The sequence below is a fragment of the Gopherus evgoodei genome, chromosome 4 (assembly GCF_007399415.2).
Source record: "Gopherus evgoodei ecotype Sinaloan lineage chromosome 4, rGopEvg1_v1.p, whole genome shotgun sequence".
NCBI classification, from domain to species: Eukaryota; Metazoa; Chordata; order Testudines; family Testudinidae; genus Gopherus; species Gopherus evgoodei.
Genome location: NC_044325.1, coordinates 116,047,941 through 116,074,234, shown reverse-complemented (window position 1 = coordinate 116,074,234; position 26,294 = coordinate 116,047,941). Strand labels below are relative to the sequence as shown.

The 26,294-nt window shown below is 46.5% G+C and overlaps 1 protein-coding gene across 1 annotated transcript in view; it reads right to left on the bottom strand.

The window, feature by feature from the left end:
* PIDD1 (p53-induced death domain protein 1) overlaps positions 1-21,994 on the bottom strand; it is a 38,527-nt gene extending 16,533 nt beyond the window's left edge. The window contains 9 exon segments of the mRNA XM_030560673.1: positions 3,788-3,935; positions 9,574-9,753; positions 12,236-12,364; positions 13,686-13,887; positions 14,530-14,584; positions 15,724-15,927; positions 16,869-17,282; positions 19,317-19,682; positions 21,901-21,994. Coding sequence (XP_030416533.1) covers positions 3,788-3,935; positions 9,574-9,753; positions 12,236-12,364; positions 13,686-13,887; positions 14,530-14,584; positions 15,724-15,927; positions 16,869-17,282; positions 19,317-19,581 — 1,597 coding nt within the window. The 5' untranslated portion in view covers positions 19,582-19,682; positions 21,901-21,994.
* Positions 21,995-26,294: the final 4,300 nt, after the last annotated feature.

The window sequence follows — 26,294 nt, the reverse complement described above, 5'->3', positions numbered from 1 at the left end:
GAGTTACACCCGGGATCTTTCACTGAAAGGGTAAACTGAAGGGCGCAGCCAAGCCTGGCTGAAATACACTGGAAATATTTGGGGGGAGCCTAGCTCTAGAAGACATAAAAAGTACCTAGTTAAATAAGCCTAGGTTCTAGAATGCAAGTTATTTTACTGTATAGGCAACTATTTGTTTCTAATAAGCTGAGACTTGCTGTCATATGACTCTTCTCTGTGTTAAATACACTTGTACTTGTTTTCACTGTAATCATCTCTACATGCTGCGTGATAAGGTGAGGTGGAACTGGCAAGCTGGAAGATGGGGGGGTACTGTTCCTTTGGGAGCAGTGGATCTATGAATTCTGTGAGTCTCCAGTGGAACAGGGGTTGGAAACTGCAGGGTGATGCTCTGAGGACTCAGGGGCTGGCATGTGCCTATCACTAACCTGCAGAGGGATAGCGGAGCCCTTGTGGGCTGAGAGGGAAGTGCTTGTGTTGCCCATGGTTAGAGTTGGGGAGCTGACCCATGGCAAATTCAGACAAAGTTTCCTCACACTAAGGGCAGGGGGAAGCGAGGTACCCCACAACCCTGAGTACCCCTGGGAAGGTCACAGCCTGTTGTGCGCTACACTAATAGAAACAACCAGAAAGCCAAGAGAGATCAAAGGAAAACCGGAATTAATAGACTTAGACAAGCGAAACATCTCCATTTGCTAGCGTTCCTTCCTAGGCACCACCTCCATCTCATCCAGAAAAATGTCTCTGTGAGCAGGAAATCAATTTAACCAAAGATAAATTAAATTGTCAAGGCAATTGTCTGTGTGTGCCATTTCAGTTGGCTGCATTAGGCCTCATTTCCTGTCCTAAGCTACAAGAAGGGAAGTTCGAGCCTCAGTGAATAGTGACTATGTTATACTCCCATGCAGCCAGCAACAGGCACTCTGGGAAAAGCTACAAATTGGCTTCTAGCTAGGTTGTTAATGCTCTGGGGCAAGAACTGTCTCTCCTATAACTCATCTGGACAGTGCCTGGACAGAGCCTAGCACAATCTCAATTAGGGTTCTTGTGTGATACTGTAATAATCATTCTAGACTGGGGAATGGTGGCTGCATAGCTTTACAGCTCCCCCTCACCTCCTATAGTCCATAACCATCAGCAACTGAATCACTTCTCCTCCCCCACATATAACATTCATCAGAGATTATTCTACAACTCTTCTTTTAATTTAAATACCATTACGGATGCTGCTCCATCTCCAGATTTTCTATAAAATCCCCAAAAGCAGAAGCAGTCAGACAACCCTCTGGCAGCCAAGATGGCTGAGCAAGGAGATGCTGCCCCTCTATGACCAGCAACACCAAGGGATCAAATCAGGGACTCAGGAAACAAAAAGACAAAAATATTTTCTAAAAAAAAATATCTTTCTATATGCCAATGACATTCTCACAGTTATTAAAAATTCCAGATCCATTCCAAACATCCTACAAATAATCAACTTTAGCAAATTCTCTGGTTACAGGACAAACTGGGATAAATCTGAAGCAGTGAAGATCCCAGGAGATCTAGTTGTAAGTGGCTTCTCCTATAGGGACATGTGGATGTTAACAGACAAACCTCAGATATCTTGGCATCCTATTCCCAAAGGAAATTAAACACAGTCAAGGATAACCTCACCCAATTAGCCACGTAAATAATAAGCAATTTAAATAGATGACAGGCACTACCTCTCCCCTTTGGGGGAAAAAAACAAACAATTAAAATGAATGCCCTTCTCAGGAGCCTGTATTCAGAATTCCCTCCTTATCCATAGTCCTCCTTTTTATTTTATCAAAATTGACATGGTCAGGTCCTTTCTGCGAGATGCTGGTAACAAACTAAAAGTAGCCTTGCAGAGAGTACAGCTCCCTGTCAAAACACGTGGTTTGAGATTTCCCCAACTTTAAACTTTACCATCTGCCAGACATTCTTAGCCACGCAGCACAGTGGCTCCTTCCCTCATGCTGTTGAGTCCCATACTGGCTCCAGCTGGAAGCAGAATTGGTTGCTCCTTTTCCTCTTTCCCTTTCCCCATGGTGCTGCACTCACATTAATTACCAATCTGCTAAAGAAGGAGCTATTGTGGAGGCAAAAATACCCCGCGTAGCAAGTGTACTGAATTTAAAAACAACCCCCTTCTACATACCAGGATCTCTGGTCTCTGTCTAACCTGAAACTCTAGCAAGCAACCCCATCATTTGGAGAGCCTGGATTAGGAAAGGGATTTTGACTATCAATATTAAAAGAAAGGTTCAGTCTAGAGCCTAAGAAGAAGTGGCAATATATCCAACTTAAACACACCATCTCCCATCTGTTTGGCCTTTGATACCTGCAATGCCTCTGACCCACCTGAACTGCTTGCATATCTCCAAATATTACTCCAATTGACAAGATCTATGGCACACTATATGCACACTTAGCCAGCAAATTTGAATTAAATATAGATTGGAGGAGGAACTAGGCCAATTATTGTCTGCTCAACAACAGAAACAAATTTTAGCCAGTACTTCAAACTGTTCCTTGGACCTCCATTTAAGATTAATCCAGCAGAAAATCATACAGAGGATGTTTTGGATCACTCTCCCACTCTTCAAAACAGGTGCCACTAAGTCAGACAAATGCTGGCGCTGTGATTCAACAAGTGCTAATTTAACCCATGTGCTCTGGGAATGTGTATGTTTTGGGGAGAGTTAATTTTTTCCAATGAAATAAAATTGGGTTACCAGCTAAACATGTACTTTTAAACCTAATGGATGTTAACTAGAAGCACCTGAAAAACTGTGGCTAAGTACAGCACTAATAATTGCTCAAAGGCTATACTACAAAAATGCACATTAAAAAAAAAAAAAACCCAACAATTGAAGACTGGAGCACAGACATTGTAAGCCTGGCTACCATGATGGGCTGAGATTTTCAAAACAGATTAAAGCACTGCTTAAAATCAATGGGAACTGGGAATCCAAAATAGCCATAATATTTTTGCTGAATACGTTGTGAAATGTACCAGAGATCACCCTTATTGGTCTAGATCCTGTATTAAAAGACCACTTCCCAAACATCACCAGGATGTACCCAGTCCAGTTTTGCTTCACCTTTATTAGGCGAATGTTGCAGCTAAACAGCAGCTTGTCAGTCCGATGTTGGTTCACAATATAATCAATCCGTATTCTGCGCACTGCTGGAACCTACATCTTTACATTTCCTGAACTGCCAGTGTTGGAAAGCCTGATTCTACCTCAAACTCCAATGGAGTCACTCATGATTCACACCGAGATCAGAATCAGGGACCAAAACCATTGCTTTCATTTACTCTTGTGCATTTAAACAGTATGTAATATTTGTTAAGTATTTAGGGAGACAGAAGGCATTAAATCAAAAGAGAGTGTTTTCTGTAGATGGCAAAGTATAAGTGTTTTCCCACCTCCCCAACCTCGTTTGATCAGTTACTCTGGAATAAGGGAGGAATATCTTGTTTCCATGGGATGGCATTGGTGTCAGTATTCCTTTATGATGAAAGAGGACCTATCCCACCAATACTCTTCAGAAAGCAGCGGGAAACATTAGCAGCCTATTACAGTTCTTCTACTACTTATATACTAAGCTTTGTGGTTAGGAACATCAGGGTCCAATGCACAAACACTGAAAGGTGACGTTTGTTCACAGTTTAGTTTATTACCTCAGTTCCCTGGGGGAAATTGAAAGACAACCTTCCAATTACTGTGATTTTAGCACAGAAGCTTTCCATTGGCATTTCTGGGCATATACTAACCTGTAACCCCTGGAGGTAGCGGGAGCTGAATTTTAACTGGCCTGAGGAAATCCACAGTGGAATTCTGAGAGAGGCAGAGTAGGGGACCAGCTCTGGACTGTGGATCATCCGTGATCTCTGCCAGCTCCTCTGCTGACACTGGCAACACCTGGTGGTTGAACAATAATCAAATCATCTTAACATCTGATGCCTGAATACCGGAGTTCATTGAGGCAGAAAGAAGACAATTGCCCTGTGATGTTATCTGATTAAAATATGGCAATATCAATCATTGTTGCAACCACTGTTATATATTTGCAACAAATCTTGTACAAAGGTTGTCAAGTGAGGTGTCTGTGAAGAGGTTATGATTTGCTGGTTATGATTATGCCATCTGTATGCATGTATCATTTTTGTATTTGAAATTATGAGTATTGACTCTATACCTGGATGTCAAATGTTTGCTCCTGGGGTAACGCCCACAAGATGTTTAGCCAGCATATCTTGAAGGGACTACTTAAATTAAGTGGCTCATCAAGAAACACTTAACTGACAATGGACCATGGGAGACCCCCATCTACACTGAATGGACTGTCCTGTGGACATTCCATCTGAAGTATAGGCAATGGCTTCCTGCAATGACTAGGTGAAATGCATGGACATGTGACTTGTCCATGTGACTCCAACCACCATCTTGTTACTGTAAGTTTCAAGAGTAAGAACAATAAGATTCTTGCCACATGGCAGAAGAGATAAAAGGCCCTGGAAACTCCTCCATTTTGCCTCTTTCCTGCACAAACCTCTGGACTATGTTAATGGGAGCATTCTAACCAATGGACAGATGACTTTCCAATGATTTGGAAGCAGCCAGAGACTTGACTTACCAAGCCAGCAGTTTATTCCATCACTGCTGCAAGCCTGAACCAAGGAGGTTCATGTATTTGATTCCTCTAACCAATTTTAACTCATTTTTCTTTCTTTTTATGAATAAACCTTTTGATACTGAAGGACGGGTACCAGCATGATTTTGGGGTAAGATTTAAGTTATATATTAACCTGCGTGTGTGGCTGGTCCTTTGGGATCAGAAGAATCTTTTATTTGAAGAGATTGGTTTTAAAGAACCATTCATCTCCAAATCTAGTGTTTTCCGTGGTAATACAAGGACTGGAATACCTAAGGAAACTGCTTTTATGACTTCTTGTTAGCTAGTGTGGTGAAGCAGACGTTTACTTTTGTTGCCAGTTTGTTATTCTGTGAGGGATTAGACACTCCAAGACTGGTGGATCTGCCATATTTCTCAAAAGTTAGTCCTGAATTTGGCATTCTCAGTTGTGAAATGCTAAGGGAAAATTAGAGAGGCTATCAAAATTAAAACTCAATAATAGTGGGGGATTTCAATTATTTCCATATTGACTGGGAACATGTCACCTCGGGACGAAATGCAGAGACAAAATTTTTTGATACTTTAAATGACTGCTTCATGGAGCAGCTGGTACGGGAACCCACAAGGGGCGAGGCAACTCTAGATTTAGTCCTGAGTGGAGGCAGGAGCTGGTCCAAGAGGTAACTATAACAGGACTGCTTTGGAATAGTGACCATAGTATAATAACATTTAAGATCCTTGTGGTGGGAAGAACATCTCAGCTGTGGCATTTAATTTCAAAAAGGGGAACCACGCAGAAATGAAGAGGTTAGTTAAACAGAAATTAAAAGATACAGTGACTAAAGTGAAATCCCTGCAAGTTGCATGGGCGCTTTTTAAAGACATCATAATAGAGGCCCAACTTCAATATATACCCCAAATTAAGAAACAAAGTAAAAGAACTAATAAACAGCCACCATGGTTTAATAACCATGTAAAAGAAGCAGTGAGAGATAAAAAGACTTCCTTTAAAAAGTGGAAGTCAAATCATAGTGAGGTAAATAGAAATGAGCATAAACACTGCCAAATTAAATGTAAAAATATAGTAAGAAAAGCCAAAGAGGAGTTTGAACAATGGCTAGGCAAAAACTCAAAAGGTAATAACAAAATGTTTTTAAGTACGTCAGAAGCAGGAAGCATGCTAAACAAGCAGTGGGGCCACTGGATGATTGAGATACAAAGGAATGCTTAAGATGATAAAGTCATTGCAGAGAAACTAAATGGATTCTTTGCTTCAGTCTTCATGGCTGAGGATGTTAGGGAGATTCTCAAACTGGAGCCAGCTTTTGCAGGTGAGAAATCTGAGGAACTGTGACAGATCGAAGTGTCACTAGAGGAGGTTTTGGAATTAATTGATAAACTTAACATTAACAAGTCACCAGGACCGGATGGCATTCACCAAAGGTTCTGAAAGAACTCAAAGGTGAAGTTGCAGAACTATTAACTAGGGTCCTTTAAATCGGTCTCTGTACCCAATGACTGGGAGAAAGCTAATGTAACACCAATATTTAAAAGGGGCTCTAGAGGTGATCCCGGCAATTACAGACTGGTAAGTCTAATGTCAGCACCAGGCAAATTAGTCGAAACAGTAAAGAATAAAATTGTCAGACACCTAGAAGAACAAATTGTTGGGCAAAAAAGTTAACATGGTTTCTGTAAAGGAAAATCATGTCTTACTAATCTATTAGAGTTCTTTAAAGGGGTCAACAAACATGTGGACAAGGGGGATCCGGTGGACAGAGTGTACTTAGATTTCCAGAAAGCCTTTGACAAGGTCCCTCACCAAAGGCTCTTACATAAATTAGAGTTGTCATGGGCTAGGAGGGAAGGTCCTTTCATGGACTGAAAACTTGTTCCCTGTCTTTTAACCAAAGGTAGGAATTAATGGTAAATTCTCAGAATGGAGAGGGGTAACTAGTGGTGTTCCCCAAGGGTCAGTCCTAGGACCAATCCTATTCAACTTTTTCATAAATGATCTGCAGAAAGGGGTAACAATGAGGTGGCAAAGTTTGCAGATGATACTAAACTGCTCAAGATAGTTAAGACCAAAGCGAACTTCAAAAAGATCTCACAAAACTAAGTGATTGGGCAACAAAATGACACATGAAATTTAATGTGGATAAATGTAAAGTAATGTACATTGGAAAAAATAACCCCAACTATACATACAATATGATGGGGGCTAATTTAGCTACAACAAATCAGGAAAAAGATCTTGGAGTCATCGTGGATAGTTCTTTGAAGATGTCCATGCAGTGTGCAGAGGCGGTCAAAAAAGCAAACAGGATGTTAGGAATCATTAAAAAGGGGATAGAGAATAAGACTGAGAATATATTATTGCCCTTATATAAAAATCGATGGTACGCCCACATCTTGAATACTGTGTACAGATGTGGGCTCCTCATCTCAAAAAAAGATATGCTGGCACTAGAAAAAGTTCAGAGAAGGGCAACTAAAATGATTAGGGGTTTGGAATGGGTCCCATATGAGGAGAGATTAAAGAGACTATGACTTTTCATCTTGGAAAAGAGGAGACTAAGGAGGGATATGATAGAGGTATATAAAATCATGACTGATGTTGAGAAAGTGGATAAGGAAAAGTTATTTACTTATTCCCATAATACAAGAACTGGGGCCACCAAATGAAATTAATGGGCAGCAGGTTTAAAACAAGTAAAAAGGAAGTTCTTCTTCATACGGCACAGTGTCAGCTTGTGGAAATCCTTGCCTGAGGAGGTTGTGAAGGCTAGGACTATAACAGTATTTAAAAGAAAACTGGATCAATTCATGGAGGTTAAGTCCATTAATGGCTATTAGCCAGGATGGGTAAGGAACGGTATCTCTAGACTCTGTCAGAGAGTGGAGATGGATGGCAGGAGAGAGATCACTTGATCATTACCTGTTAGGTTCACTCCCTCTGGGGCACCTGGCATTGACCACTGTCGGTAGATGGACCCTTGGTCTGACGCAGTATGGCCGTTCTTATGTTCTTATGACCCAAGGCGGCACGGTTACAGGCCCCAACTGCTCAAATGCCAGGCCTGACTGAGTGGCACAGGATGGCTGCCAAGTGGGAGTGTGAATCCTAATCACCGAACCATATTCTGCTCAGAGTTATACTGGTGTAAACTTAGCAAACAGGGCCCTGATCCTGATTGAGTCTTCTTGATGCTACTGTCACACATTTAATTAAACAGCTACCACAACCACCTCGCACTAACTTTAACGGCGCTGCTTCAGAGTTAGAACAGCATGAATACGAGTAAAGTTTAACCCTTTGAATCTCACTCGCATGACAGACCAGCTCAGCTTTTCATTCTTGGAGACTAAGCAAGAGACTAAAGCTGCACGTCCCTTGACAGTGCTGCCTGCTGGCTTATCAAGAGCCTTAGTAGCAGAGCTTTGAGCAGAACCCCATTCAGCCTTCCCCACAGAAGGACAGAGGGGCCAGGACTGTATCAAAGACGGCTGTATGGGAGAGGGGAAAGAGACAGGTTTGTTTGTGTTTTTTTTAAACAGGGTACAGGATTAGTTTTGCCAGCTCCTCTGTCTTACAGGCCCTAGACTGTGATCTGCCTAGATACAGTTATAGCCTTGAAAGGTCAAAGCCTTGGAGAATGTGGCAGGAGGTGGGGGACACAAAGGGAAGAACACTGCAAATTATTGCCATAATGCATGAGTGCAGAGCTCCTCAGCACCCAGCACACAAATGGAGGCCAGTGGCAGCTGCAGGCATTCATTCAGCACTGAGATGTGAGGTACTCAGGGCCCAACCTAACACCTATTGACTCCACTGAGTGTTAAACCAGGCCCTACCTCAGCAAGATGTGCTATGTTTCTCAAATGTGGTCACTACAGGCTTTTATCATGGTCACAACCTCCTGAGCAATAATGGGGGAGGGCCAGGGGGGCGCGGAAGGAATGGGGGGCTCTGCAAGGACGGGATGGGCCCTTCCCGCATCTGGAGTCACAAACACTGGAAGAGCAGTCAGCGTGAGTTCCCCATCTTCCCGTGGGCCTCAGGCTATTGGCTTCAGCCCTGGGGTGGCAGGCAGCAGGCTCCAGCCACTGGTCTTTGGGCTCAACAACCCCCATCATCACCCCTGGCCCTCGCTGCCTCCCTCCCCACCCAAGGCTTAATTTGTCCTCCAGCTTGCCAGGGCTGAGTAAGTCTGCTGTGAAAAAATTACATCTGTATGTTTGTTAATATCACTTTTCACTGCTCCCAGCTAGCTAACAAGTCTGCTGCTGTGAAAATTGACATTAACAATCATACAAATATCACTTTTCACAGAAGCAAACCTACTTGCTACCAATTCTTAAACAAAAACAAAAAACAGCAACCAAAAAGCAAAAGAAACAGCAACAAAAAAAAAGACAAGAACATGCAAAGCACCTTTTTTGTGTTTCTATTCTGTTTATGTCCAGTAAAGAAGAGAGACAACTGTTCATTGTTATTATTGAGTCTGCAAAAAAACCACCTTATTACAACAATGATTTGGACTTGTATGTGCGCATATTTATTTGTTTTTCCTGAAATTAACTAAGTTTTTCAGAAAATTGTCATCGCGGCCACCAACAAGAGTAGGTGGCTACATTCTGAGGCCACCGAAATCTGTTGGGAGAAACCTAACAAGTTAAAATATTTCACATATGGCCTATGTGAGTGCTAACCCCTGCCAGACAACTAATGACCCAGTTCATTTCACAGTGGGGGAAACTGAGATAGGGACACTCTAAAGCCAAGTCAGACCCAGTTCCCAGGCTGATGCTTGGCTCATCCTTCTTTCTCATTTAGTGCATGTATCCTATTGCCTACTCATCTCCAGCATAGGCCAGCAGTAATACCAGAGCTTGTGTTTTAGTTTTAACATGCACACACACCTGCAATGTGACGCTCCGAGTCTCCTCTGTGACTCCAGGAGGGAAGGTCACTTTGATGCTTGGATCCACAGTGGAAAAAAGCAACGTCCCCTCTGATGGGACACTGCATTTATTCTCCACAAGCCGAGAGACGACCAGGAACCAGGAGAAATGGGGGATGCTACAGCAAGCCATGTGCTTCTGTTACAAAAAGGTGGGGAACAAGGAAAACACAGCTGAGTGACATGTTACAGTATCTTTCAGACACACTGATTGACACCAGTTGAAGTCAATGGAGTCACTGAAAAAAAATAAATCAATGGCTCACAATGTTTCTTCGGTATATATGCAGATGTATTGCACACATTTAGATGCAAAGCACCACCACCAATAAAGCCTATTTTCTTAAAGGCCTGAGAAGATATTTTTCACCATCAGAGCTGGCATTTGAGGTGACTTTTCATACCCCACTCCTGGTGTAAGTCACACTGCACAGACTGCAGAAGCAGCCTAGACATTTTGGACATGAGAGCCTACGGCACATGTTGTGCTCCCGGGATTGATTGCTGGTAGGGTAGTAGGGAGAGCACAGACTGAATTTAGCACAGTACCCTGCAGCACTTCACAAAACAAGGAGTAAGATGAGGTTCCACCCCAGCAGATCTTTCAGTCCAATGCTAAATTGAGATGGAAAATTGCATTCCGGAGCTTGTAGTCTCTAGGGCAGGAGTAGGCAACCTATGGCACACGTGCCAAAGGCAGCACACAAGTTGATTTTCAGTGGCACTCACATTGCCCTGGTCCTGGCCACCGGTCTGCGGGTGCTCTGCATTTTAATTTAATTTTCAATGAAGCTTCTTAAACATTTTAAAAATCTTATTTACTTTACATACAATATAGTTTAGTTATATATTATAGACTTATAGAAGAGACCTTCTAAAAATGTTAAAATGTATGACTGGCACGTGAAACCTTAAATCAGAGTGAATAAATGAAGACTCGGCACAGCACTTCTGAAAGGTTGCTGACCCCTACGCTAGGACAACATTTCTCAAATGCAGCACCAGGGGCTTTTCATGTGGCCACGACAGCCTCCTGGGTGGTGATGGGATGGGGCAAAGCATCAGACCCTCCCCTTCCTCCTTGTTGCTCCTGGACACAACGCTGCAGGAGCAAGGTGAGTTCTTGACCCATCTTGGGTGGAGGGGATTTGAGCAGCAGGCTCCAGTGGTGGGACTTCAGGAACCTGGCCGTGAAGCCCTGGGCTCCGACCACGGGTACTGACCCCGCCCCAGCTCTGGCCACACAGCCCTGATCTCAAGGTGTGGGGCTTCAGCCTCCAGCCCCCGGTTCCAGCCGTGTGGCGGCAGACGCTGGCCACAGATGCCAACTCCCAGCCCCCAGAAGCAGGGCAATGGGACTCCAAGCATTGGGATTGGGCGCCAGTCCTTGGCTCTGTCCACAGGCAGCAGGTGCTGACCCCTGGCTCCAGCATGGAGCTTCAGTTGGCCTCTAGCCCCCAGTTCCAGCCGTGCGGTAGCAGGCTCTGGCCCCAGCGACACGGCCCTGGCACCTGGTGCTGATCCCCTGTCCCAGCTGCAAGGCAGCAAACACTGACCCATAGCTCTGTTCCCAGGTTCCAGCCATGTGGTGGCAGGAGCTGACCCTGGGTGCCAACCCCTGGCCTTGGCCATGTAGCAGCAAGCACTCTCTCCAGCCACGCAGCATCAAGTGCTGACTCCTGGCTCCAGCCACACTCTCCTGGGCTCTGGCACTCAGTTCTGGGCTCTGGCCGTGCAGTGGCAGACACTAGCCCTGCGCGCTGACCCACAGCTCCGGCTGCGTGGCAGCAGCCCGCGATCCTTAGCTCCAGCCATGCAGTTCCTGTCCCCAGCTCTGGGTTCTGGCCGCGGGCACTAAGCCCTGGCCCTGGCCGCATGGCAGCAGACACCAGGCCCTGGCTCTGGCCACGCAACAGTGGGGTCCAACACCTACCTCCATTGTCCCTGGCTCCTACTACCTCCCATGGTCCTGTATCCATTCCCCCCACACCCTGGACCCTTCTGCTTTCCTGGCCTTGCATCCATCCCTGCCCCATTGCCACAGACCCCCTCTGGCTCCCCCTTCAGCCTCTCCATCTGGGGCTCAATGGGTCCTGGGGCTTGCTGTGAAAAGTGAAATTTGTATGTTTGTTAATATCACAGCACACTTAGCAGCTGCCTGGAGGGCTATCAAAAGTAATCAGTGATATTAACAAATATCACTTTTCACAGCAAGCCCAAGGACCCACTAAGCCCTGGATGGGACAGGAGGGCCAAAAGGTGAGGCAGCATTATTTTTGTTATTGAGTCTGTCAAAAAACCCTACAAATACACAATGCAGGGATTTGGATGTGAATCTGTGCATATTTAATTGTTTTTCCTAAAGTTAATTAATTATTTTAGGTTAAAATAAAAAGTGTCAGTGGGGCCACCACTGAGAGACCCTGCTATAGTAGCTACATCCCTCTGTATTAGAGATGAGGGCTGCAGGTGCAATCCCTTTATACCAACTGGACACACATCTCAGGTTCATGAGAAGCTTCCAAGCTAGCCCTGGAGACTGGAAAAAGTCAAGCCCTGCCCCTGCTGTAGGGCAAGTCACATCTCCTGCCTATGACCAGGAGTTAATCCAGCTTGCTCACCTTCGGCTTTCCTCTCCGCTCCACCTTGGTTTGCAGGTCACTCCAGCTCTGCCCGTTGAAGGTCCGAACTACCACTTCTCGCTCACGCAGCGTCTGAGGGGAGGCGTAAGGCATCCAGATCTGCACCTCCTGGCAGGGGACAACAGGGTATTGCCATGAGACACCAACAGAACAGCACCCCTACTCTAGAGACAAGCAGGGGAAGCCAATGCGATGGGGTGTGACAAGCCTCCATGCTCTCCACTCCCCGCAGGAGGCCCCATTGCTCTGCTACCCACCACCCCTGGAAACAGCGTTCTGCGAGGAAAAGAGCAGTGAGCACTAGATCTCTAGGCTTACCTAGGGAAGCATCGCAGGAACAGCCATTGTGAGAACAATAAAAGCTTCTTCTCCATCAACACCCAATCAAGGCCAAAAGAAAAGGAGCTGCCTGCTGCTAGCAAGGTAGCTCCTGGCTGGAGATGGTGGTATGAGGAGAGATGCTCCCTAGACTACAGGCCAGGGCCCACTGCTGGCTACAAATCAGCAGGTGGAGCTCAGGAAGAACCCTGCTGATTTAATTCTGGAGAGGGAATTAAGCCCCAGAAAGGTAAGAAACCATCTGATTTATGAGTGGCCCTGAAGGGCAAGGAACTGCTTCCATCCAAGTTGGCTGTACCCTAGAAAGGATCTGAGCTGCGTGACCCGGCCAAGCCACAGAAGACCCACAGAGGTAGGCTGACAGCCTGCCAGGGGCATTGGGAGCTGACAAGGCCAGCAACACCACACCCAGACACTGGGGGATGCTCACAGGAGTAAGTGCAATCTACCACAGGCAGATTTTAGGCAGAGTGGGGAGTGGTTATGAAAACTGATCTCTCCTGCAGCCCACCAGCCCTGAAGTCAGCTAGAACAGCTGCCCCCAGTTTCCTGGCTACGCTCCAGACAATGCTTAGGTGGGGATGTTGTGCAATGGTTTCCCAGAAAGGCCAGTGAGCTCCTCTTGGCCAAGACTGGCTTCACAGGGGTATTCGTGTAAGCGTCCATCAATGGGTCCTTTTCCTGGCAGATGGAGGTCACCCCCAGGAGCAAGCTCTCCCCTTAGGAGGAGTTCATGAGCTGGAAGGGAGGAGGTTCTCATTCAGAGAACAGCCTGCATCATAGCAGAAGGGACGGGAAAAGTGTGAGGACAGCGTGCTGCTGAGGGAGGAGACACTGTCCTTTTGGGGATTTGCCCTAGTGCTGAGAATCCCTTTCAAGTTTGATCCTTGGGGCTATTTACAAGCAGTGATTTGTGGTTCACGGATCCCAGCAGTCAACATAGTGAGGCCTGGCAGCCCCACCACATGATCCTTTCAGGCCACAAACAAGGATTTTCTGGCCAGTCATATTTGCATATATGGACCCATGATGAGCTATAAACACACACACAGTTCTGCTCAGCCCCATCCTGCCCATCATGCATTCTTACCTGCTGGAATACAATCCCATGAGGCCGCAGCTCCAGGACTTCACTCAGCAGGATGTCATGGTGCCTCAGTTTCACCCACTGTGGGTCAGGCGACAGCGTTTGGAAATGGATTGTTAATGAGGTGGTGGCAGCACCCGGGGGGAAGTAAAACTGGATGCCGCAGGCCAGGATGACTTTGCAGCCATCAGAGGTCACAGTAAAGCTTACGAAAAAGAAGAGATGCATGAATAACATCTTGCAATGACTCACATTCATTGTGTATACAGTGTTGCTGTAGCCATGTGGGTCCCAGGATACTAGAGAGACAGAGTGGGTGAGGTCTTATCTTTTATTGGATCAACTTAATCTGTAATGCACTAACCCCCCTTTTTATCCTATGACTATAGGGGTGTTAATGGGCCACTTCAACATGACTGGTCCCTTAGAATATGCACTAACTACTTTTGATTAAAAAAAACTCTGTTCCATCTTGCGTGTAGCTGTGACACTCCTCAGACCTGAGGAAGAGCTCTGTGTAGCGTGAAAGCTGGTTGCTCTCACCAACAGGCGCTGATCCAATAAAAGATATTACTTCACCCAACTTGTCTTCCAGTGACACCACACGCCATTCAACTATTGCTTTCCTGTGTTTGTGACTGGCAAGAGGAACTCCCTGCATGTAATGGAGTAAAACTCTGACTTGTCTATTTGGACTGGAAACAATTTGGGGCAGAGACATCCCAAATAATGTGTATGTACAGCACCTCGCAGAATGAGACCCTAATCTTAACTGGGGCATCTAAGTGCTACTGCAATACAAAATAATAAATAGTAACAAAAACAATAGAGACACTGTGTGAAATACCTGTCCTCACTGGGTACAAGGAACACTCTTCCTAGCTCTCCTGAGCTGGATTCATCTGCAGTGAATCAGAAGAAATGAAATGAACAGGGGTGGGTAGCATGCAGATTGTCCATTGATTTGAGGGGTACAGGTGATAAAGGAGTATTCCTCTTGCAACACTGTGCTCATCAGGGGCTGGATCCAAATTCCAGTGAAGTTAGTGCAACATTTTCCATACTCCCCCCAGGCTTTGGATTGGGTTCCAAAGGAGGATGGACAGAGGTCAGTGAACTTTTGATGCATCTCTTTTCCCGCACTTAGCAGCCGTTGGCCAGGCTGTACTGGCATCGCTGACTCTTCCCTACCCCTGCCTATTTACGATCTAAATAGCAGATGCTCTTGGGGATCTTTTTGCTTGCAGCTTGAGGACCTTCCCAAGAGGCTGACTTCCTTTTGACCATTGACTTTCCCACAACCCCCACCTCTGCATCACCAGCAACACCTTTCCAATGATCAGGCTGAGCAAAAGCATCTCCAGAGATTTTTTTACACCTTAGAACTGACTAAAAAATTAGAATCCTTCCCACAGAACTAGCACAGCCTGTAATTGAAGACACAGGCAACCTAGTGTAGGAACTCCTGAATAGCCATCTTCTCCCTTATACACCCTCTAGTACAGGGTTCGACAACCTTTCAGAAGTGGTGTGCCATGCCTTCATTTATTCACTCTAATTTAAAGGTTCTGCTTGCCAGTAATACATTTAAAAGGTTTTTAGAAGGTCTCTTTCTGTAAGTCTATAATATATAACTAAATTGTTATATGTAAAGCAAATAAGGTTTTTTAAGTGTTTAAAGAAGCTTCATTTAAAATTAAATTAAAATGCAGAGCCCCCCGGACTGGTGGCCAGGACCTGGGCAGCGTCAGTGCCACTGAAAATCAGCTTGCGTGCCGCCTTCGGCACACGTGCCATAGGCTGCCTATCCCTGCGCTAGTACAATGAAGCCCACATCTAACTTAGATTTTAAACTCTGAGCGAGGGGCTCACTCTTCTGTTTGTCTGTGCAGTGCAAAATACACCTGCAATGATGCCATATCAATAATGATCCATTTTCTCCCCCTCATCTCCATCAATCACATTCACACACCAGCTTGTGACACTTGCTAGAGCCTGGGAGCAGCTATCTGAGATCCAGTCAAGCCAGAGATGCAATTACCAGATTGCAGAGGGATCTCAGGTTCTCCTAGCGGATTGCCACGCAGGTGCACAAAGGGAGAGTGCTGGATCTCAGGAGGGATGGAGCGGAGCCTGTTGTTCTGCAAGTCAAGCCTGGACAAGTTGGGAAGGCTGGCAAGGGATGCGGGGACAGTCACCAGGAGATTGCTGTGAAGACGCAGCTGCTGCAGAGACTGTAAATTGGCTGCAAGTTAGAACAAGAAGAAAAATTGCTCCCCCCTTGGTAAATACATGAATACTGATTCTAACAACCCCCAACAACATACACATCCATCCCCAATTCCCCTTAGCAAGCACCTAGAGCGTGACCCCAGCCTGCCTGCACCAGACCCCCAAAACACACACACAAAGCATAGATATATTTAAATCATGAGAGAGGAACAAAGCTCACGAGTTCAGAGAATTAGCAGGTTGGGAGAGCAGTAAGTTCTTTGGGACAGGGACTGTCCTTTTGTTCTGTTTATACAGAGTCTAGTTCAATGGGGTTCCGGTCCATGCATAGGATTCTAGATGCTACAGCAATATAACAACCACAGCGGAAACCTGGGCACAGTAATACAAAAATCAAAGCTGTGGAAATAGGCCCATTCAGAATCTCAGAGTCCAGCACTGAACGGTTTTCTGGATTGGTCTGGACTCAACACAGATGTCATTTAAAACCAAACAACCCATCAATATAATTAGCCCTCAGTGTGTTGCCTCATATCAGCAACTGCAGAGAAGCTGGGATCCTCTCAGGAGCCAGTGCCCTAGCCTGCCAAAGGGCTGGATCCTCAGCTGATGTATGTCAGTTTGAAGGCAATGGCATTGTCCAATCCTGACTTATAACAACTCAGGATCTGGCCCAGAGTCTTCTGAATCTTCAAAGTGCTCGGTTTGCTCACTGACTAAATTGACAGGGCTCCATATAGACAATATCCTGCTCCTAGAAAGTTGTGCAAGAGATACCTCCTGATCCACAGCCCTGCTTGGGGGTGATGAAGTAAGGGGGTCAGTGACAGACACTGAATCCCATTTAAAGGTTAGGTGTTACATGTCTTTCTGTTCAAAGACTCCCTAAAACCCACCCATTCCATGTCAGGAGCAAGGGACATTCATTCTCTTTCTTCCAGGTGCAACTCTTACCAAGTGAGTCAGGGACACGCATCAATTGATTCCCTGAGAGATCCAGCTCCATGCAGTTATACAGACACCCGATCTCGTCGGGAAGTGATTGCAGGGCGTTTTCAGACAGGTCCAGTCTCTGCAGCACTGCCAGCTCCCCAATACTCCGTGGTAAATCCCGGAGCTGGTTTTTCATGGCAGAGAAGAAAGTCAGCTTACTGAGCTGGCCAAAGTCTTCGGGCAGCTCCACCAGGCTGTTGTGGCACACCAAGAGCACACGGAGGCTGGCAAGGTTAGTGACACAGCTGGGTAACCTGGAGAAGCTATTAAAGCTGAGATCCAGATGAGTGAGACATAGCAGACTCCCAAAATCTTCTGGCAAGGTTGTCAGGGAACCCTGCTGACAAGCACCGAATTCATCCTGGGCATGCCCACCTGGGGGCACGGAAAAGCAGAGAGAAAGGATTCCATGTTACATGGGTTCTGCTAAACTAGCATCAGATAGGCATGTACAGCTCCCTCTGAAATCAACAGCATGGCAAACTGGAAGTTCAAACAATGTTTATCAGGGCTGCAGGGATTGGTGCATGCAAGGTGTATACATGGCCTAATGGCTAGGGCACTCAAGTGTGACTCAGGAGACCTGGGTTCTATTCCCAGCACTGTCACTGGGTGAATCACCTATATGACTTCACCTCTCTGCATCTCAGTTTCTCCATCTGTAAAATGGGCTGTATCAATTGTGGAGAGGGGGAGTTCTGTGGAGCAGGATATCTGCACTGTACATATGAGGGGTCTGTTTTATCAGTCATTCTTTTTCCAGTCCAATCTGACCCCTGGATGTTGAACACCTAAAATGCTGGTATTTTAACACCCAAGGAGAGGAGAGATTTATCTGGTACACAGTGGGAGAAGGGAGAACTAGGAGTTATAGGATGCACTTAAGAAAGAGGCAATTTTAGCTGAAGATGAGAAAATTTCCCTGAGAAGGAGGCATATTTGGCTGTCGCACAGTTTCCCCAAGGGAAAGGATAGAAGCTTCACTGCTTGGGACATTCAAAACTAGCCTGAACAGCAGCACATTAGTGATAACCCATACTGGCAGGGCAGAGGACTACATGGTCTAATAGCTTTCCCTACCTCTAACTTCAACAGTTCTAGGTTTGATGGGAGGTATGCTCAGGTATTTAAGGGCAAGTTTGGCTCCAAATAACAAATCCAGCACATTCAAAAGGTTTTCTGACTTGCTTGAGACTACCAGGGCAAGTGACCCATGGGTGGGGGGGGGGGGAGAAAGGAGTGGCAGCCATATGATTTAAATTCACACTTCCATAAACATACCAATATCCTCCCTCCTACTTACCACCCTCCTGCAGTGCAATTTTAAATACTTACATTAGGGGATACCACAGGATTTTTTGTTGTATAATCGTAGAAAGATTAATATTTGAAAAACCCTGGATTAGCAAATAGTACGGTTTAAATAAGGAATTCTTAGCGAACCAAGTTTTTCTACTTTTTTTTCCAGTATCTGAGCACTTCACAGCATAAATCTATGGGAGGTAAGGAAGTATTAATATGCCCATTCTACAGATGGGAAAACAGAGACCCAGATCCACAAAGGTATTTAGACTTCTAACTTCTCTTGATTTCAAATACCTTTGTGGATCCGGGCCAGAGATACTTGCTTAAGGTCACATTCTGGTGGAGCAGGGGAAATTCACCTGAGAGTCAGGAGACCTAGTTCATGTCCTGACCACTGGACCATCCTTCCTCTCTGATATGCACATACAGTTCCCCCCAGAAGACTGGGTGGTTCAACATTTTTCCAAGATTGCTAAAGACACACCATTCATATTCACAGCCTCCTAGCATACAAAAACTGGGATGCCAAAGAAGCAATACAATGGTCAACAGGTATTTATTGAATGTCATCATGCCATTGGCTACAAGTCATAGGCAAATCCACGCCAATACTTTTTGTGCTCCTGATAAGTTAGTTTCTTTGCTGTTCCTTCTCAAACCATGTTCCCAGCTTGTGCTGCAGGGCACAGGACGAGGGTCTGTTCAGAAAGCTACAGCAGAACAAAATGCAGTGAAAGGAATCATTACATCTCAAGGGGGGGGGGGAGGAATAATCACCAACAATTATTTCAGTCAGACTCTCCACAACTAAAGATCCAACCCAGTCTCCATTCAAGTGACATTTAAACAAAAGGCTGCACCTGTCAGACTGAATCAAGTGAGGAAAGTGGTCCCCAACAGCTGTGGAAACAAAGGATGGTAATAACAGCCCCTATGCTGGATCTTCCTGAATCTGCATGCTGCTCCCCTTAAGGCTAACAGACCCAAAGCCGCTGCAAGGGGCTCTAGTGCACAATGGAAACCATAAAGCGCATCCATCCCATAGGAGAAGAGAAAAAAAGCCAAGCCCGGATGAATGGGCAAGGATGCTTCTCTGTGTCTTACCTTTGAGCACCAGGGACTTCAGGCACTTCAGGACAGGAAGGCTGCCCAGCGTGGAGTCTATGAGGGTCTCATTGCAGTTCAGCCGCAGGAATTCCACCTGGGCCATCTCTTCCCTTCGTTTCTCAAACAGCTCGAGGAACTGGCGACAGCCATCGGGGTACACATCCAGGTTCAGCCTGTTGCCTGCAAGGCGGCAGCCCTCAAGTGCGGCAGTCACAAAACTGCCCTCCCCCAAAGCCTCCCCAACCTCCGGCAGCTCTGCCATCTTCTGCTGTTAGTCCACTGGGGCCGGAGCATGTTTTGACTTGCCAGGCAGGCAGGCACTGGCAGTGCCACAAGGCAGCCGTGATGACGAGAAAAGAGGCTCTGAAAGGGGACAGAAGCACACAGTGAAGCCCTACTGCCTCTGCAGAGCCCAGCTAGAAGAAGCTTGTAAACACAGCATCTTCCAACCACAACAAGATGCATGGGGATTTACATACAGTACATCACTATGGATTTTATGGGCAGTTGGTATAGACTTTAAGGCCAGAAGGGACCATCGTGACTATCTAGTAAGTCTGACCTCCTGCACATTGCAGGCCACAGAACCTCACCCACACATTCCTAAAATAGACCCCTGAATTCTGGCAGGGTTACTGAAGTCCTCAAATCATGGTTTAAAAGACTTCTAGTTACAGAGTATCCACCACTTACATAAACCAGCAAATGACTGTCCCCCATGCTACAGAGGAAGGTGAAACCCCAGCAGGATCTCTGCCAATCTGAACCAGGGGAAAATTCTTTCCTGACCCCAAATATGGTGATCAGTTAGACTCTGAGCATGTAGGCAAGACCCACCAGCCAGAAACCTGAGAATGAGTTACTACAGAGAACTCTGAGCCCTCTCCATCTAGTGTCTCATCACCAGCCATTGGAAATATTAGCTGATCTGCCACTACTAGCAGCAATGTGCTAGGTATAGCAATGAGGTACAACAGCCACTTTGGTGCATCCCCTCCATCTGGCCAGAAAACAGAGTCATCTCCAGAAATGTAGAGGGTGTAATCAAAGGAGAAAGCTTGCTTAGGATAGTAATACCTAACTCTTCTATAGCACTTTTCATCAGTAGGTCTCAAAGTGCCTTACAAAGGAGATCAGTACTATTATTCTCATTTTATAGACAAGGAAACAAAGGCACAGAGGCAAAGCAACTTGCCCAAGGTCACCAGCAGGTCAAGGGCAAAGCCAGGAGACCTGGGTTCTGTGCGTAAGTCCTGGGCCAGCATCTGATCCAATAAGCCAGACTACTGTTGTGTAACTAGGAGCAATGAGATGAAATTGCAGAGAAGAGAAAGTGGAAGTGGATTGGCTCACATCAACATAAGGACTAGGGAATACAACTTGTGATGTAACTATGTAGTGATGCAATGAAAAAAACCCAACACATCACATTAATGCACTAGCTGGGACCAGGAATGCCATGGGGGAAGCACACACAACCTTACATGTTATGAGAGGGGAGAAGAGAGAAGTATCAGAGGGGTAGCCATGTTAGTCTGGATCTGTAAAAGCAGCAAAGAATCCTGTGGCACCTTATAGACTAACAGACGTTTTGGAGCATGAGCTTTTGTGGGTGAATTGCTGCTTTTGGAGAAGTGGGAAAGACCAATGGGGATAAATTCTCCATTGCCCCCTTCACCTTGTGTGGTCATCTATACCACTGGTTTTCAGCCTTTTATTCCATTTGCAAACCCCTACAAGAGGGCATGCAGACTGTGTTTGAATCATTAGACATAGTTTGCAGGCCCCACCAGAGCTACATGGGCCACAGGTTGAAACCCACTGATCTACCTGTGGAATCTGAATGCGAAATACAACTAGTCATTCTGCTTTGCTAGCAGTTACACAGGTGTTACCATTAAGCCCTACATTTCAAAGGAGTTCAGTTCTATTAGCCTCATTTTACAGAAGGGGAAAGTGAGGCACAGGGAGGGAAGGAACTTGCCCAAGATCATCCCGCAAGCCCATGGCAGAGCCAGAAATGGAACGTGGCTCTCCTGAGTCCCAGCCTAGTGCTCTACCCACTGTACTGCCTCCCTGCAAGGCCCATAGCCACGGGGAGTTCAGTCCCATAGAGCTGTTTGGTAACACTCTGGAAAGCCCAGACGCTGCAGCGATGGGCTCTTGAGGGAGGAGCCAGCGCTGCTTCACCTACGGTTGAGGGGACGCAGGCTGCGGAGAGGGACAAGGGACATTTCGGAGGAAGGGAACTAAACTAGCTCAGCCATGAGCCACAGCAGGGCGGGGCGGGACACGGTCTCATCGGCTCCGCAGTCGCAGGAAACGCACAGAGGCCAATAACAGAGCCCTTGTGCCCCCCGCCACCCGGCTGCGGGTATCGGGGGGCAAAGTCAGAGCCCGGGGGGGTAACGCTGCCTCACTACACCCCGCCTCCCGACGCTGCCTGGGGCAGGGGAGAGGGCTCCTGCGAGCCCCGCTTCCGCCGCCCAGCGTACTTGGTGGAAGTTGGGAGGCGGCGCGGAGCAGCGCCCCTTAGCCCCGCCACAGCCCCACGTGGCCGCGGGCCCCGCGCAGCTCTTACCCGGGCTACAGAAGACGGGCCCGGGACAGGGCTCGCCCCAGCCAGGGCCCCCCGCGCGGCCAGGAGCCTGGACTGCACCCGGCAGCACCGCGAGTTGGAGCCCGCCCCGCTCTTAAAGGGACAGTCCGGGGGGGGGGGGGGGAAGCGATCTGCAGCCAAGTGTGGCGCATCCTAGGGCCCGGCCCCTCCCGGCTGGTCCAGGCACCTGTGCGCCAGGCGGCTGTTCGCGGCTTGAGGAAGCGGGAAACAGGCAGCTTTGCTCGGCCACATGTGCAGACGCTGGTGCACGGACCTGTTGGATCACCCCCCTCCTAAAGCAGCAGCGCGCACACACCGGGGGGGGGGTGTGGCATTTATATTTGTGGGAGGAGGGTACCACTGGAGTTACACTTCCAAACCAAGCCGATTTAGCCAGCAATGAGTTTGCATCCTCCTCCTTTCTGCCAGTGAATATATTGAAGTGTAAAGTCCCAGAGCCTTTCCAGTCCCAGCGTGAACAGCCACACTGCAATTTACAGCCTGAGTCAGCTAACATAGACCAACAGGCATTTTATTATTGTCCAGGTAGACATATGTTTTTCCCTCTGAGATGGTAAACAGTATAATTGCTCACAGCTAAATTACCACACAACTATTTCTAAGGAAGCACATTCTCCGTGTAAAAGCACTAGAGAGAAAATATATGAAAAATAATAAAAGAAGCTACCCACCTGCTATAAGCTTACCGGAGATCACCCCAGCTCCAGCAAGGGCTCTGGTAGGAGTCAATCCTTCAAACCGCACCAAAAGATTTTCTTGTGGTTACAAATTCACAATGGCTTTGGCTCAGAACAAGCACCCCATGAATCTGTGAGTCTCTCCTTTATCCAATTTGGGTCTTTGATATGCAGAGCGTGCCACAAGGACTCATTGTTTCAGGCAGACAATGGAATTCTCCTCAATTATTTCCTAGGAAATGCATTCAGCTGAAAACATCCCCCTGAGCACAGCAAGTTTCAGCGCTGTAAAGTGCCAGTGTAGACAGCGCACCAGCGCTGGAAGCACAGCTACGCCCCTTTGACCACAAAAGCTGCATTAAAGTGCTGGTGCTTTAGCGTTGCCAATGTAGACTAGCCCTAAATCTTGTCTGGTCTGTTTTTTCAAGAGAGTCCTTTGAAGCTCATAACACTTCCCAAGCTTTGCATTAGTCCTGTCTCCTCCTTAAAGACATTACACACAGTTCCACAGCAATATATAAACTTTTGCATTTTTAATACAATGAACTCCTAAGATATTTAAACTTCAATCAGTAAGGTTTAAATTCTAGGGTCATTTGGGGTTACGTGTAACAGACCAGTGCTTTGTCTGATTGTCTAGATCAGTAGTTCTCAAACTTTTGTACTGGTGACCCCTTTCACACAGCAAGCCTGAGTGTGACCCCCTGTCCTAAACAGATGGTTAAGGGTTAATGTCTCTTTTACCTGTAAAGGGTTAACTAGCTCAGTAAACCTGGAACACCTGACCAGAGGACCAATCAGGAGACAAGATACTTTCAAATCTCGGTGGAGGGAAACCTTTGTCTGTGCTTTTTGGTTTTTTTCTTTGTTCCCTCTGGGTTCTGAGAGGGACCAGACATGCATACAGACTCTCCAATTTTCTGAAACAGTCTCTCCTGTTCAATTTAGTAAGTACCAGTTAGAAAGGTGGTTTAGTCTTTTGATTGTTTTCTTTATTTGCAAATGTGTATTTTTGCTGGAAGAATTGTATCTCTGTTTGCTGCAACGTGTAATTGTGCTGGGGGAAGGATTCTCTCTAGTGTCTATAAGCTGAAAGACCCTGTAACATTTTCCATCTTGATTTTACAGAGACAATCTTTACTTTTTTCTTTCTTATTAAAAGCTTTTTCTTTTGAAGAACCTGACTGTTTTTTCATTCTTGTGTGAGATCCAAGGGGAGGGAGTCTGCACTCACCAGAGAATTGGTGGGAGAAAGGAGAGAAGGGGGGGGAAGGAAAAGCCTGATTTCTCTGTGTTAGGATTACTGTCTCTCTCAGGGAGAGTCTGGGAGGGGGAGAGAAGGGAGGGAAGGTGAATTTCTTCTCTGTTTTAAGATTCAAGGAATTGAATCACAGGGATCTCCCAGTGTTATCCAGGGAGGGGAGAATCTGGGAGGAAGAAAGGAGGGGTATGGTTTATTTCCCTTTGTTTTGAGATCCGAAGGCTTTGGGGGCCAGAAAGTGCCCCAAAACACTATATTTTTGGGTGGTGGCAGCTCTACCATTTCTAAGCTAGTAATTAAGCTTAGGGGGGTTCATGCAGGTACCCCATCTTTTGGATGCTAAGGTTCAGAGTGGGGGTTCATACCTTCCCATGGTGGTAGCCGTGGGATAAATAGAATCCAAAAGCCAGTAGGATTATTTTTTTCTCTTTTCTCTCTGCTAGCTGTTTGTAAGCAGAGAAGAGGGGGATTTTTAAAACTACAGCCAGGGAAATTTTGTTTTTCCTCTCTTCTTTCTGGCTGCTAAGGTAGACAGACTGAAAGCAGAAGGTGTTAAGTTCTTAACGAGGGTCTTTTGTTAGACAAAGCAGGCTTAAGCTGTCAGCAGCAGACAACCAGCAAAAGACATTTGCAAATTAATTGTTTTTTTCTTTCTAACTCTAGGGGTATAGTAATAGTTAGAAGTCTCTGTTGCTAAGCAATCCTGAGCTGCAGCATCCCAGACACTCAACAGCAGAGGGAGCAACCAGCACAAAAAAGCAGGAGCCATGCATTCCAAAAAAGCCATTAGATAGGAACAAGCAAAGCTAGAAGCCATAGAAAGAGACAACGAACATAAATGAAAGGTGGAACTAATAAATGCAGAAATAGCCAGGGAAGAGGCAGCCCACAAAAGAGAGCAAGAAGCCAAAGAGGCGGACCGCAAAAGAAAAATACAGCTCCAAAGGGAGGCACACCAGTAGGCCCTGGAATTAGAACAGGCTAAGCAGAAGAACACAGCCAATCCTAACAACCCTTCAGCAGTTATTGTTCCCCATCCCAAGAAATTCCCCACCTACAAGGCAGGTGATGACACTGAGGCCTTCTTAGAAAATTTTGAAAGGGCCTGCCTTGGGTACAGCATCTCTGAAGACCACTATATGGTAGAACTGAGGCCACAGCCAGTGGACCCTTAGCAGAGGTGGCAGCTGAAATGCCTAAGGAACACATGAACGACTACAAACTTTTTCAAACCAAGGCCAGAATCCGAATGGGACTAACACCTCAGCATGCCCGTCAGAGGTTCAGAGCCCTAAGGTGGAAACCAGATGTATCATTTCCCCAACATGCCCACCACATTGGAAAGAATTGGGATGCCTGGATATCAGGAACAAAGGTTAAAACTCTAGAAGAGCTATCCCTCCTGATGCAAATGGAATAGTTCTTAGAGGGTGTTCCTGAGGAAATAGAAAGGTACATCCTAGATGGAAAGCCCAAAACTGTAACCGAGGCAGGGGAGATTGGAGCCAGATGGGTGGAAGTGGCTGAAAAGAAAAAAAGCCACTGTCAAGGGGAGTGAATATCACCGGGGGCAAACAGACACTAAACCCTATCAACGAGGGCAACCCAAGACCCCACCTACAACCTAAGGAAAGCCCCAGGCTCCCTATTCTCCCACCTCACCAGTCTCCAGTAACCCACCTCGGCCCAGTGACCAGTCAGTTGGACGATGCTTTAAATGTAATGAACTGGGACATATAATGGCCAACTGCCCCAAGAACCCCAACTGGCTGCAGTTCATTACACCACCATCACACCAAAGATCCCCAGGCCCAGATGCCTCTCAAATACCCTCGGAGCAAAGGGAAATTTTGAGAGTGGACAGAAAGAAGGTTATCGCGTGGAGAGACACGGGGGCACAAGTGTCAGCTATCCACCAATCCTTAGTGGACCCTAAATTCATCAACCCAAAGGCCCAAGTGACAATTTACCCATTCATTTCAAAAGCTGTAGACTTGCATACAATGTCTATGACAATTATTCCATCCCCATGCTACTGGGGGAAGACTTGGCCAACCAGGTAAAGCAAGCCAAGAGGGTGGGAATGGTTACACGCAGGCAAGCTTCCAGACCCATTCCTGTTCCTGAACCGTCCACAAGGGCCCTGTCTGTGTTACCAGAGACCCAGACAGATGTGGTGGACCTGGATCCCCTGCAAATGATGGCAACAGCCACAGTGCCTCCAGTCCCGGACCTGGAACTAGAAAAGCAACCAGCACCAGAACCGTTGCCAGCACTGACGCCAGTGCTTGCAAATCCATCTTTGACCCCAATACCAGAGGGCGCCAGCGAGCCTGAACTGGCAGAAGCAGCAGACAACCATACCCAAGAGGCTCAGCCAGAGCCTGAAATACCACCTGGTTCACCAGCAATGAAAA